The following is a 14,067-nucleotide window of genomic DNA, read 5'->3' on the forward strand; positions in this document are numbered from 1 at the left end:
AAATGTATAAATATTATTTGCACTTGTTATTTTCCATCCTAGGGGAACCTCCAAGTTACCGTCCCCTCAGACCTCGTTCAACAAGCGAGGCCATTTCTAGCGTCAGCCGCGACGACCTGCACGGCACCAGAACTAAGGATGGCCGCAGGACGCCACTAATTGAGCGTCAGAACGGCGGGGATCGTTTCCGTACGGCGGCGTGCGTTTCGCCGCCACACCAGGAGGACGAGCTAGACCTGTCACCGCCGGCCGCAGGCATCGCCACGTTAGACTTTGACCCCATGTCATATCAGTGCAGCCCGACCTCGGCGACCCCGGGGCCGCAGCGGAGCAAAGATGAAAGTAAATGGAGGAAGAGTGCGGGATGCTCCAGCGAGTCGGACCCCATCTCGTCGCCGAACAACAACATCAGCTGCTCGCAGTCTCCAGACATCAGCCCGGTTCTTGGTAAAGGTGGGAAGAAGGTTCCCTCCAAGCAAGTCTCTCCTAAACTCAGGAAGAAATCTTTTAAGACACAAGTAGACATGCAGTCTTCTTCTCTCCTGGCGGACAACTGCGAAGGCCCGGCGACAAGACAGTCCTATCCACACTGCAGCCTGATCAGCACAGCGAGCCAGGCGTCAGCCATCACAGACCTCAGTCCGTCTGCACAGAATCTGCCTGATCCAGGTCAGTGACACTCCTTCCTCACCTACAAATATTGACTGTATGTATAGTTAGTTTCTTTATTTGTAATATTAATGCACTCTGTAGTTTCTTATGAAAGCCTTTTGTGTCTTGTCCCATCATGTCTTACCATAGCTTTGTTTGTCCTGTCATACTGTAGCGTTGTTTGTCTTATCCCTCCCCAGGAACAGATAGACTTATGAGTTCAGTGTCTGTTCTCCCTCCTCACCCTCCCCTGACGAGCGCCGCACGCAAGTTGGCCCTGGCTCTGGCGGAATCTGCCCAGCAGGCCAGCGGCGGCTCCCACAGAAGAGGCAACGTCCCGCCGCACCCTCTTCAGAGACAGGAGACGCCTCACAGCCAGGACAGATTACCACGGCCCTCCGTTCTCGACCTCGATATGTATCCTCAGTACTGTCGCCCTCATGGCTCCTCGGCCTCGCAGTTTCCGACATCAGGCCACAGCCCCGCGGAGACCCGCCGCTGCCCCCCTCCCGCTCGCTTTCTACCTTCACGCCTCTGCTCGGACGCGCCACAGGTTACTGACGGACAGGAAAGCCTTAGTAATTTCACTCCTAATGTCAGCCCGCTCGGATCGGGCAGCTTGGATGACGACAGCGCGGAGAGGCGGGAGCGCAGAGAGGAACGGGAGCTCAGAGACGACGCCCGGGCAGAGCACACCTATCAGAGTGTCGGAGTTTCGACACCCACGGAGCCCGTCTGCTCGGCCGACAGCCCGTCCACTTCTCCCGTATACGTCAACACGGACTCCATCAATGTTTTTAATTTCCGTGCCGTTCTGGCAGAGGCCTCCATGCCTGCCTCCATCGAGGAGGTCTTTCCCCGTCCGTTACCGTCTTCCACCGCACACCATTACAGCCCAGAGGAGGAGAGACCCATGGGCATGTTTGACAACTTCTACACCAATCATCATCACCACCATCATCATCATCACCGGCCTTTTCAGGCGGTACGAACGCCTGCACCTCACTGCCCTCGGCCCGACGCCCTGCCGCTTCACCTCTCACCGAGGGGCCTGTACCGGCAGTCCTCTGAAGGCCGCTACAGCTCCTTAGGTTTGAGGCAGCCTCTGTCGCCTCAGTACAGACGCTACCGAAGAGACGACCACCTCGTGAGTGGTTCACACAGACAACACGGCCAGTGGCCGCGGGCGGAAGAGCACCGTGGGGTCGTGCACCCTGCGATCCGAAGGGCTCGCTCTTTTCACGCCCCTCACATCAGCCGCTACGAGTTGACGGAGACAGAGGTCCTGCCTCCTGACACAATGTTTTATGTCGAGCAGACAGCAGGCCAGGAAGCAGCCCCCTATCAGAGGTTGATCCAGACCGGTCTACATCCCGTACGGGCGCAGTTTGAGAACACACAGGTTGACTATCGCTACAACCCTTATTCAGATGTGAATCCAGGAGAGGGCGCACGCTATTATGTCGACCCGAGCTGCCAAGGGGGAATCCGACACAGCCAGTCTTACACTGTACGTTCCCCGAGAGGTGGCGGCGGCGGCCAGTCAGATTACTACAACTACTCTCCACGTCACGTGCGTCCTGTGAACAGAGAGCTCTACATAGAAAGCAGGGACACTGTTGTTTACAAGGCCAGAGATGCTGAGGTGTTTGAGAGACTGGTGTATCAGCCAGTCAAGCATGAAGTCAAGTCCAGACATAAAAACACGTATCCTGTGACATCTCCCTGTGACAGTCCTGCCTCGCCACCTGACGGTAGGAACAGGGACATCATGCACACCAGAAGCAGGTCAGACCCCGGAAACGCCAACCTCCTTTCCACGGACAACATGGAAAGCCAACACGTTGTCGTCACGTCTCCAATCTCGCCAAAGTCCCAGCATGCCGACGTTGGGGTCACTAGGCATGAGTTTGGTCATCGCTCAAGCGCAGACCCGAGGTCGTCCAGGCGGACTCAGACGAAAGAGAGCTCACCGCAGCAGCCGCCGCTTCGCAAGGTCCCGTCTCTCCCGGAAAGGGGCTGCCCCAACCTCAAGAACAGCGAGCACAACGACAGAAGCCATACACGAGGTCACGACCAGCATCGATCGCAGATGACCAACGCTGTCAACAGCTTCTCCGGCGCTGTGAAGCCCAGCATCCTCAGGAGACCCGGGCGGTCACAGAGCACCAGAGAAAACCGCCACTACTATCATTATCACTCCAAATCCCCTTTAGATCCCGAACATCTGGGATCCTTTTCCACTCAGCCCAACAGAAGGGCTCAGAGCACTAAAGTCAGGCCCACACAGTATGACCACATGGAGGGGTATTATGCAGCACACAAACCTAAAGCCACAAGAGCCGGCAAAGCCGGGGCAGGATATTTGCCTAGCCAGGGCTGCATGTCCCCCCGCGGGCACATACTGCTGTCCAAGGCTCTGGGTCAGGAGGCTTTTTACCACGCCGCACTGAGATCAGAGGCCGGAGTCTACGAGTGATTCTGACCACTGCTTTTTATCTGATTCCACTTTGGGGCCAAAGGAGAACTGCACTTTATCCTCAGCCAGACCAACAGACTGTTTTAACCTTCAGGAGGCGCTGCCGCCGGGGGGGGTCGCACGGGCAGCGTTTAACGGTAGTCTCATTAGTCGCAGTGGCTTCTAGGAGGGAGCTGAAAAGGGAAACGCGTGAATCGTATGCAGATATTGTCTTAAGTGTAAATATCTGGAAGTAACTGTAAGAAGCATGTTTGAGAAAAATACTGTTTAAATATTTTTGTTTAACATCGAAACAACATGACAAGGTAAATTAACTGGTTTTAATAATATGATTTTAAAGTTTAGGAATGTGCATAAAATGACATTCATTTCAAATGTATTATATTTGTATTGATAACACAGCTAAAATGTGGCCAATGTACTGTATATTTTGTTTTCTATTCTAGTCTGATCAGACTTCAACAAGCACTTTTGAGGATAACTGTGTGTGAAACACATTGTCTTAACGTGGTGTACATGAAGCCTCTTGATATACAGCCTATATATTTTTTTTCTGTAAGAAGCAGCTTGCTTTGGATCATTGTTTAATGCTAAATTAGCACTTTGGGGGAGGAAACGGACGATGACCTCATGGGTTCTAACATTTTGCAGTGTTCTTGATCACTTAATTGTATAATGCAATCTTAAGATTAAAAAAACGAGTGCTCTGATTTCTGTTAAGATCGAAGCTACCATCATGGCATGGCATAAATGCAAATGAGCTAATTGAGTAAAGTGGTGAAATGTATTTTGTATGGCATTGTGGTTTTTGTCACAAAGATAACTTTTCCTTTCCTCTTTATAAGGAACTTTTAACAATGTGGTGTTTTACCTAAAAAAAAAATGTTTGTTGTTTTAACCATTGAACATTCTATTTCAAATTTAAACCTGTAGATGACAATATTCTGTTAAGACTTGTTAAATGCGTTATTTTAGTGATCAAAAAATAAAGCTATATTATCAATGATTGCAGTTTGTCACATTCTTGTGTAATCGCTGAACTCTAGAGGCAATGCTTTTGTATTTTGCAAAAAGAAATAATAATGCTGCGAATGTATTGCTAACGAACCTGTTTCAATTACATCAACAAAGAAACCCAACCGAACGAAATTTTAATTTCTTTTAAACTTAAATTTGCAGTGGGTCACTGGTTCAGTAGTGTTACTGAGTGCTACTGTCAGCTAATGAAGCCTCTTATTAGATGAGGACCAGATCTGTAGAAAACATGACTAAGTGAAGAACATGAATCTCATTGATAAGCTCAAGTTTTCTTCTATTCAATTAATGATATTTATATAGGGTGGAGGATTTCCAGATCTCTCTCTGGCTCTGCTACACTTCAGATCCAGGTTCGTATACATGAGAGTTTCCATTCAATTTGGGGAAAATTGCAGATGTGTGCAGATGTGTTCCACAATATGTAATCTGTGGCTTCCAGTATCTGAGTTCAGCTGCTTCACACAATGACCAAAATGTGACCGGGTCAACAGCCTTATATTTTAATGAAATATATTTATTTACTCAATCATATATGATCCAAGTACAAATACAACACTTTAGAACAGAGTTTTTGTTATAGATGCAACTTGCGCATCAATCTGTTGATCGATGTGAGAAAATGGTTTCAACAAAATGCTTTTGCGTGCTTCTCATCTGATCCGTTGCCTTATCGGCAAAACGCCAACAAGCTCCTTCTTCACTACATATGAACAACTTGTGAGGTATTTCTCCTCCGTTTGCAACATCAGCACAGTCCGTAGAATCCTTCATGAAATTATGGATTTTATGTATACACTTAAACAGGCTGGCTAGTTTGACTGCTTTTCTTAAATCCTGTGACTTCGACTTGTTCTCAACCCCTGAAACGATTAAAAAAATATCATAAAGGTCATAAAAGTACAATACAGCTTTCTCGCCACCCGACGCTGTTCTGCTAAATTCAATCACGTATTTTTCAACGTGTCACAAAAGTGGACAGTAAATTGGATGTGGATGAAAACATGAACTTGGATCAGGCTTTGGTGAAAGTTGTAATCTTTTGTCTTTGTGGTTTGTAAATACTGACACCTGACATGCTGATGTGTTTAATGACAAACCCCTTGTGCATGAATGGCCAACGCGACAACCTCGTGAAATACTACAATTATGAATATTTCCAGAAAGGTCATTAGTGAGTGAAGCGTTGTCGCTCTGCGGCGCCGAGCTTCTCACCAGATGGCACTGTTGCACTACAGAGAGCTCCAAAGCTTCTTGCTGCATTTATGGGAGATCACAGACTTTGATTCGCTTCGCGGTCATCTCAAATCTGTTCAGAAGCACCGCAGAGGATCCTGACTATTTCATTGTTTGTGTTGCCGTTTGGATTTCTGCCGAGGTTAATATATATAAAAAAATAAAAATAAAATGCTTGCGTTTGTTGTAGAGATGTGTTAAGAGCTCATTTGTTGGTGGTGATCGACCCCCTCCAGTCGGCTTTGACCTCAGCCGTAGACGACACGCTCTTAAAGACAGCGTGAGCCAATTTTTCTCACATACCATAAGCTTGTAGCTATGAAAAAAAAAATAATAATAAAAAAGCCCTTTCAATCATGGTTAAAAGATAGTTGAGTGGCTGGAGGATAATCAGAGGGAATCAGTCAAGGTTGTCCGAAACGCCTTGGGAATTGTTGCTTTGTTAAAAATTATTAAAGTGCCCCCCCACCCACCCCCCCTACCCCCCAGATCAAAACAGCCTCCCATTCACAGCCCAGTGAAAGGCCTGGTCTGTGGCACAGACCATTAAGAGAGCCTGCGGACTCAAAGCAATGTCTCCTGGCAGCTCTGCATTGCTCCTGGAGCAGTGAGCCATTGTTTATTCATCGCCGCATTGGCATTCAAAGTGCATCCTCACTGTTCTCTCTCATAACCAACAAGTTGCAATTTTTATGCATGTGAAGGCTGAAGGCAAATTATTTATGGGAGACTGGACCTGAGGAAAGAGAACGGCCTGTAGCAAAATGGTTTACGTTGAGAGCAATCCTGTTCTATAGGCTATTGAATTCGCTGGATCACAGCAAGATATGCATGTATTATTCAGCTTTTTTTTTTTTTTTTTTTGAATTGCTGCCCTGCGAGACGGCCGTCCGCTTTCTGGACATTGTGATGCATTTGAGACATGCTACCTTTCCAGATCAGGTTAAAGTCTTATTCTTCAGCAGGGGGCAAATGAAAAGAGTGGTGGTGGTGGTGGGTGGGGGGCGGGGGGGGGGGGCTTCCTGGTGTCCCTCCATCTGGGTTTTACCCCTCACCCTCACTGCTGTGAAGGTTTTTAAAAGCAAGGATTTTCTGAGGAGGTATTATGTGCACATGTCTCCGTGTGTCTGAATTGAGACAGGGGGTGGAAAAATGCAGAGGGAGTCAAGGTTCAGCTATGAAGGAAAGGAACTTTCACCTGTGTGGAAAAAAATATTCAGGAACATCTGCTGTGGTCCAGATGCAGAGTCGGGGAAGTGCGAGGCGTGCTGTGCCAAACGCCAGCAGGTGCAAGGTGAAAGGGCCGCCACCCCTCCGGGGGCAGGTGATCTGCAGGATAATAGTTTGCCGTGCGCACTGGTGGAGACGACGCCTCAGACTCCAGCAACAATCGTCACGTAATAGACCCTTTAGAATTTGGTGAGACACTTTCAGACGCGTGATGGTGGTGGTTGTGACGGCAGTGCACAGATCTATTAGTAATATAGCACATGGCAGTAGATGCGTTTCTCTGCTTCATGGCACTTTAGTGGCTCCATAAAGAAGCCTTTTTGGGTTGTTCATTACAGTGTAATGTTCCATCACGAAACATTATTGGAACTTTACGAATGTACACTTCCTCATTGTTTCCTTGATGGATCTTGACTGTGAAGTGCAGCGTGTATTTAAATAGTAAAAATCCCGCAGTAAAGGTTCCTTTGAAAAGAACTGAACAGTGCCGGGGTTCAGTTTTGAATTCAGTCTAAATGTTGGTTGAGTATTTAGCTTTTTCTGCCCCCTGTGAATATGTATAAAGAAGTGTGAAGGCAGTGTGCCTCAGAATAGATGTTTCAGTGAGCCCACGAAGCAGCACCTCGGCTTATTACCAGCCCAAACATCCAATTCTGGTGTTTTCTCTTGTCGAAGTCTGATCCGCACTCTTGCCACGCCGGCTCCGTGCCACATCGTTCCTCGCTGGTGACAATCCTGAGATGAGCTTCACAAGGAGACGGCGCTTTCTACTTTTAGGCACGTTCCTGTTATCTTTTCAACATCTCGCTGATTATAGAGTTGGGCGACGCCGCGGCTTCCTCCGCGCCGCAATCATCGGCGAGTTTCACGTTCGCGTGTTTGTTGGTGGGTGCGCGGTGTCGCACCACAGATACGAGAAAACTTCTCCGAGATCATCTGTGTCTCACTTAATTACCTAGTTAACATGACAATAGATTCCCATTTAATTAAAGCAACCAAGAGAACCTTGTTAGTGCTTCAGATAACCAATTAGGCCTCGGCTATGGGCAGAAATAAATATTTTATTCAAGTGTATCCATGGTTTTTGGGAAATGAAAATCAGCTGCTTTTTCAAAGGAGCAGTTGGCGGCAGGGTGGAGGAGAACAGGGACACAATGCTTAGTGATTGAATAAGTGATTAGACCTCAGGTTTACACAAAGGCTTCTCACTTGCAGTAATGGCTGCTTATTAGGGCTCCGTTCTCCAATGTGACATTCACGTGCATATCACAGTGCCGAAGCAACTCGAAGACGGTGTGCCGGTCCACAACAATGCAAGGCTTGGTTTGTGTTGCAAATAATCCTCTTGACCTTTAGGTGATGAATAGTAGCCTGAGAAACAGATTGTAGTTATCCAAGGCATTACAGTTGGTTCAGAAGGTAACCCACCAGTTGACTAAGTTTTAGCCACGCGAAGCCATTTGGGGTTTTTTACTCGGAAATGGTACATCTGTTATTTTTGCAGATAAACACAGTCGTGCATTTCTGACATTTCAGAAAATTTAGAAACCATAAGGCATCACTAATGAGGGGATGGGAACAAAAGGCGACAACTGAAAGTGTGTTTTATCCACCAATAAGAGAGGAAGACTGTTTATTGTGGGCCCCCATCTGGATCACCGAGTGTAACCATCAGATAAACAGGCCAAAGAAATACGCTCAGCGCTATGGTTATCAATGTTGGCATAACATGATACGTCGCACCAAAATTAGATGTCGAACAAAAAAAAAAAAGCTATAACTTTGCAGAAAAGTAATTATATTCATGCAGTCATTTAGCACATCAGTATGAAGAGCTTTTCTCGCTTCAGGCTCCACCTTCTGTAATTTCACAAGTATTTAATTTATGCATTTAAGACCTGAATTTAATTTCTACATTAAGAAACAAAGCATGCTCAGATATAATTTATCTTTCTGACATGGCCTTTAAAAAAAAAAAAAAAAAAAAAGAGTTGGACTAAATCAAATATGCTTGAGGGTGCAGGCAAAATGTTTTCAGGAGGAAAAAGACCATTTTTGTCAGGTCTTGGCAGCCAGTAAACTACTTACCAAGAACATGCAATGTAAAACTAATGACTTTAAGTGACCCCCCCCCCTTTGCTGTTTATGTTTCCTCGTAATTTGTGTCATTTTAAATAGTTTTGCGGATGAATTCTCTGACAGAGGTCAGCACACAGTTGATCAAGAAAAGCTCCTTTGCTGTTAATTAGATGCGAATGTGGCTGAACTTTGTCACAAAAATTCAGCAAAGAAGCTCGACGCAGCAAGACATGACAAACTATTCAGAATGGAGGTTAAGGACTTAATGATGTGTTTACAGGTGATTTTAAATTTTTGATGTAACTGAAGAGTGCCATTAAAATCGGCGTTTGCCATCGTTACTCAGTTTCCAAACCTCATATTTTTTTTCCTCCTAATTACTTACTGAGTACTGCCTCTACTCCTCAAAATACTAATTAACTGCACTAGAAAAAGAAGTGTGTTCCATCTTGTTTCCATTAACTTGTCGCTTTTGTTCTTTTCTGTACGCATTTTTTCTTCTTTTTTTTTTGTTTCACTTGCTCTGCTCTCTTTGTTCACATCACAATGACTTGGTTAAGAGAGCACTAACACTGGGTACTTATGCATCTCCAGCCCGGGCTTTCCCGTCTTTAACGGTGATGGCAGAAGAATTACGCTTTGGATGGCGGCTTTCCTCTCGTCGCGGTACTTTGTCACGCCGCATGTGTGCCGTCTCCACTGTCTGTAGACGCGTAGCGATGACCAACGCTGGCGAACTGGATAAACAGCTCTTCTCAGCAGTGTGTCGTCAACCACAAACCCAATCCTTTGCACAGCTGAGCAAAGAAAGTGAATACCAAACATCTCTCTGTATTTGTCTGTAAAATCTCCAGATCCAGACTTTTAATCTGTACAGCCAAGCCAAATAACTACTGTTGTTGCCATCTTACCTCACTAGGAAAAAAATGAAGATACTTAAGAGATGCGTCTTCTTTTTTGTTTAGTTTTTTTTTTAATCCGGCATGGAAAAGCGCGAGAATCGCAGAGAGAGACTGGAAACCAGCCAGTTGGATAGATGAACTCGCTTGAGAAAAGAATCTGGATCAATACAAGATCAGTTTAAATAAAGAGTTTTCCTGGTAGCTAACTTAAAGATTACGTAATATTATTTGGAAGTATATTCCTTCAGCAGGATCAGAGCGTCTCTGGGTCGACGATATCAAATTGGATTGAGTGTGGCTACGGCGACGCTCGCAGACGTTACGTTCAGGATATATTATAGAAATTGGGTCGATGATGATTATTTTTGTTTTCATGTGTGGTTTCGTAAGAAGACAATCGTCCGATTTCCGACTTCACTGCTTTTAAAACTGTCCAACGGCTCTGCAGCTCCGACTAGTGGTGGAAAGCTGCATGACAGTTAATCAGCCATATGTATAAATGAAGCACTATCGGGCTCAGTGGCTAATGTTTCTGCTACACACTAAGGATGGGGGTGGGGGGTGGGGGCGGGGGCCGCAAAAGTAGAGGACGCAACATGACATTTCTTTAGTTGACAAATTTTCCCTTCACATAGAAGAAATGAGCGATACTTTCCTGATATACATTTTTTAATTATTATCACAAACATAATTTCTTTTTATTCTGATGTGCTGAATTGTACACTAGAATAATGGACTATTGAGATATTTGCCTCAGACCTATAGAAGGATTTATATAAGTTACTTGGCTTTTAAATTACATGTCAATGAATTTCTGTAATCCCCTGAGTTCAGGGGCCACATTTAGCCCAGTTTCATCTTGAGTGTGCAGGACTGTTAAAAGTATTTCATAATCACCTTTGTATTGAAACTTTAAAGTTTTCCTTTATTGTGGCACAGAGTATGCATGACGAAAATATCTACAGTATAAAAACAAAAAAACAAACAAAAAACAATTACACTTTTGACATGAAGCCAATTTTAATTATAGGTTCTGGTGCAAAATACAGAGAATTGTTTTAAAAGTTATCTTATAGCTGAAACGTTCTGTGTGTTTTTACAAAGTCACCCTGACAAATTGGCACTAATTAGACTAACTAGTTTGCTCATTGTAGGATCTGTATTGCGTTGTTTCTGCTTTACTCTTTAAAAATCTATGTTTTCTTTGGAAGGTTTACAATCTGCTTGTTTGTTTTTGGACCAGAATGGAGCCCCTGCCTCAGAATATTCAAGATCATTCTATTAGGAAGTGACCTTGTTTACAAACAACAGACAAAACAAGGAATGTTGTACGACATATTTATCCGTTGCAGTGAATCAATCTTGGGAAATATGCTCAGAGTTTTGGACAAAAGCATTCTTTGATGTCTCAGTGTGTTTGTCTGGGTTTTCTGGCCTCTTCCCACACACCCAGCGGACATGCTTATAAGGTTAATTGGTGATTTTCAAATGGAAGTCTATTGTCTTCCTGTGCTGTGATGGGCTGGCATCCTGTCCAGGATACACCCTGCAACTCTCCCAGCGTGACCTGGCTCACGCTCCGAGCACGGCGGCCAAAATATAAAGCAGCTATAAGAGAAGGAATTCATGGGCGGAATTTGTTTTTACACTAACTCACATTTTAGTACGAATATCTTCGGAAAACTCATAGAGCAAATGCAACCCAGTGAATTTAATCGTTTTTCACATTCCCAGTTTTGTGAGCCTTCGGCCAAACCACAGGCACCGCCACCAACTCTAAATCCTCCTTTTCATGTTCACATAGCTGCAGTCAATGGACTCTGCGCTCTTCCAAAACACTCCAAAGCACTTTACCTGGACGCCTCCTGTTTAGACACACACACACTCACACACACACAGAATATCTCGCTCCGCTAAATGTGCGACCGTTTCTGCGCTAACGGCACAAGATAACAGTGGCTTTCAGCAAAGCAGTTGTTTATTTTACTCAGATCCTGTGGAGAAACACCGCAAACTCACGCAGCAAACTTCAAAATCAGCCGTTTGTTTGTGGGAGAATAAATTATTGTTGGGCATAACTGTCGATTCAGGTTTTAATGAAGAGATGTATAACCACTTTGTGTGGTTTCATTTCCCACTCTTTCATGATGTCAAACCATGTAAAAGCACAAAGTACAAGTGAATGATCTACCGCTTCACCGATCCAACGTATGTCCGTTTAACGATGATTCAACTGGACAGTCGAGCTGAAAGAATCATGAATACAAACTGTGCCTGTTGTGTTTTCCTGTGTCTCTCAGAAGACCACACAGAGTGAGAAACGTTGGCGTTCTGAAGTTTTATGTAAGAGCCTCCAAACTTTTGCCTCCCTTATTTATTTTTTTCTTTTTTTTTTTTTTTTTTTGTCTCTGAACTTCAATCCACCGCTGCCTGCCTTTGTAAGACAATGCAATGCGTTGCTATCTCCCGCTGCTGTTCATAAAGGGAGAGGCTGAAATGGTTACGGAGCATGAAACAGATAAGTTTTTAACTTATCCACATCTCCCCAAATGGGATTGAATTTAAATTCAAGCTCATTGAAGTTGATCAACTTCATCCCGAGATGCCTTTCTTTCCAGGTGGAGGCCTTGTGTTAGAATTCAATGCCAATTTAATTAAAACATGTAACTTTTAATTACCTAACTAATTAATTTAATAAGTGAAAATAGACTGAGAGTGATAAATTATTGAGGTGGCAATGTTCCTGCAGCAACTCACCAGCTCGCTAAGGCTCCATGTGACTGACTTCAAGGCTTTGTACAGACGTTTTTTTTTTTTTTGTTTGTTTTTTCCCAGACTGTAACAGGCTGTCCCACAAAAATAGAACACTTTCATATGCTGACAGGAGAAATACACACACAAAACATAAGTGAAGGAGGGGAAAGAAAAAAAAAGCCCATAGAGGAGCTGCAGTGTTTCACAAAGAAGCTGGATGACTAAATAAACTTGTAGTGCAACAATAGCGGGTTTTTTTTTTGGGGGGGGGGGGGGTTTCCAAGCTGCCTCAGAAAGATAATCACACATGACTATCTTAGTGTTTCATATTAGGAATGTTGCTTTAAATGAAAATTAATTATGCATTGACAATACTAAATATGATAGAAAGATTACGCGCAGACGCAGCTGAATAAAAGATAAGCGGAGAAGATTGGAAAATGTTTGCCTTTGCTTACTGTGGCCGGGCGGCGGCTATGAAGCGGAACATCAATGTAAATTTGGCGAAATAAAACTTCTCCTTGCCTCCGCCGAGAGGAGTCACCTTGAGATTTGGTTGAGGGAACTTCAGAGGATGCAGCTTGAAGCTTCTGCTCAGCAGATAATTACAGATTTCCTGTCTGAAACACTTAACCTTTTTGTGGGAGTGAAGGGTAAAGAAGACTTTTTTTATTCTTTTTTTTTTTTTTTTCAATATTTATTATTCCACATTAATAACACCTAAAAATTCCACATCAACATCCTGCACATTTCCTCCCTCTGGTAAACATCAATGTCTGATTAAGTATCAGAGTATTAAACATCAAGCGGCAGCATCGCTGACACGGGGGCCCATAGTGCTGTTCGCAGCATCTTTCAGGTTGGGAGTTTAATCGCCTCACAAACACAAGTCTCTTCTCCCTGACACTCTCATGCGGGATTAACAGGCGGGTTGTGTGTGCTGTAATTAATGCAGATTTCTCTGGGTCATACTGTAGCAGTAGCAGATAATTGTGTTGTGGTTATCGCAGGCTCCAGGTGCTTGTCCTTCATCATTGTTTGAAACGACCAGCTCATCGCTTTTATGAAACATGACTTGGCATTTTCACCCCAATATTAAAAAAAAACCAAACGGTGTAAGTGATACTTCTGTTTAAAAAAAGAAATAAAAAATCCTCAACATAAATTAGGTTTGTTACTATTCAGTCAATTGTTTTTTCCCCCTGAATTTTGGAAACACACATCTCTTTTAGCACAAGTACAAAACACGTGGACATCATGAGATAGTGTTTACATTTTGTCATTTGCATTATGATGTCAAGTGATTACATTATTGAATATTAGAAATCACACATGATAGTATTAAAATCATGCAGGATGCAATTATATAAAATTGTTTATTTTTGTAGCACCTATAATTAATCACATTTCAAGAGTCTTGTAAATAAAAGAACAAGTCATAATATGACACATCACTTGACGGATACTGAGACGGTCTGATACCACTGATTGTCTCTCACCTCCAATATTATATTAGATTAAACAATGATACTATAATAGTCAATAACATAATGCCTACCAATGTCATTATTTTGACTTTTTTTTCCTATGTAATGAAGCCCATAACATCATGACTGGCCAATAGTGTATAAACATATTTGATCCTTATCGTAATAGCATGTTGTCAATAATGTAATAAGTTATTTACATGAGTGATGCCGC

The 14,067-nt window shown here is 43.8% G+C and overlaps 1 protein-coding gene across 1 annotated transcript in view; it reads left to right on the forward strand.

Moving 5' to 3' along the window:
- Positions 1 to 4,090, forward strand: part of arhgap32a (Rho GTPase activating protein 32a) — a 36,475-nt gene extending 32,385 nt beyond the window's left edge. Inside the window, exons 21-22 of the mRNA XM_080512338.1 lie at positions 43 to 669; positions 852 to 4,090. Coding sequence (XP_080368464.1) covers positions 43 to 669; positions 852 to 3,130 — 2,906 coding nt within the window. The 3' untranslated portion in view covers positions 3,131 to 4,090. The remainder of the gene's footprint in view (positions 1 to 42; positions 670 to 851) is intronic.
- Positions 4,091 to 14,067: the final 9,977 nt, after the last annotated feature.

This window comes from Blennius ocellaris (assembly GCF_963422515.1).
Source record: "Blennius ocellaris genome assembly, chromosome: 2".
Classification (NCBI taxonomy): Eukaryota; Metazoa; Chordata; class Actinopteri; order Blenniiformes; family Blenniidae; genus Blennius; species Blennius ocellaris.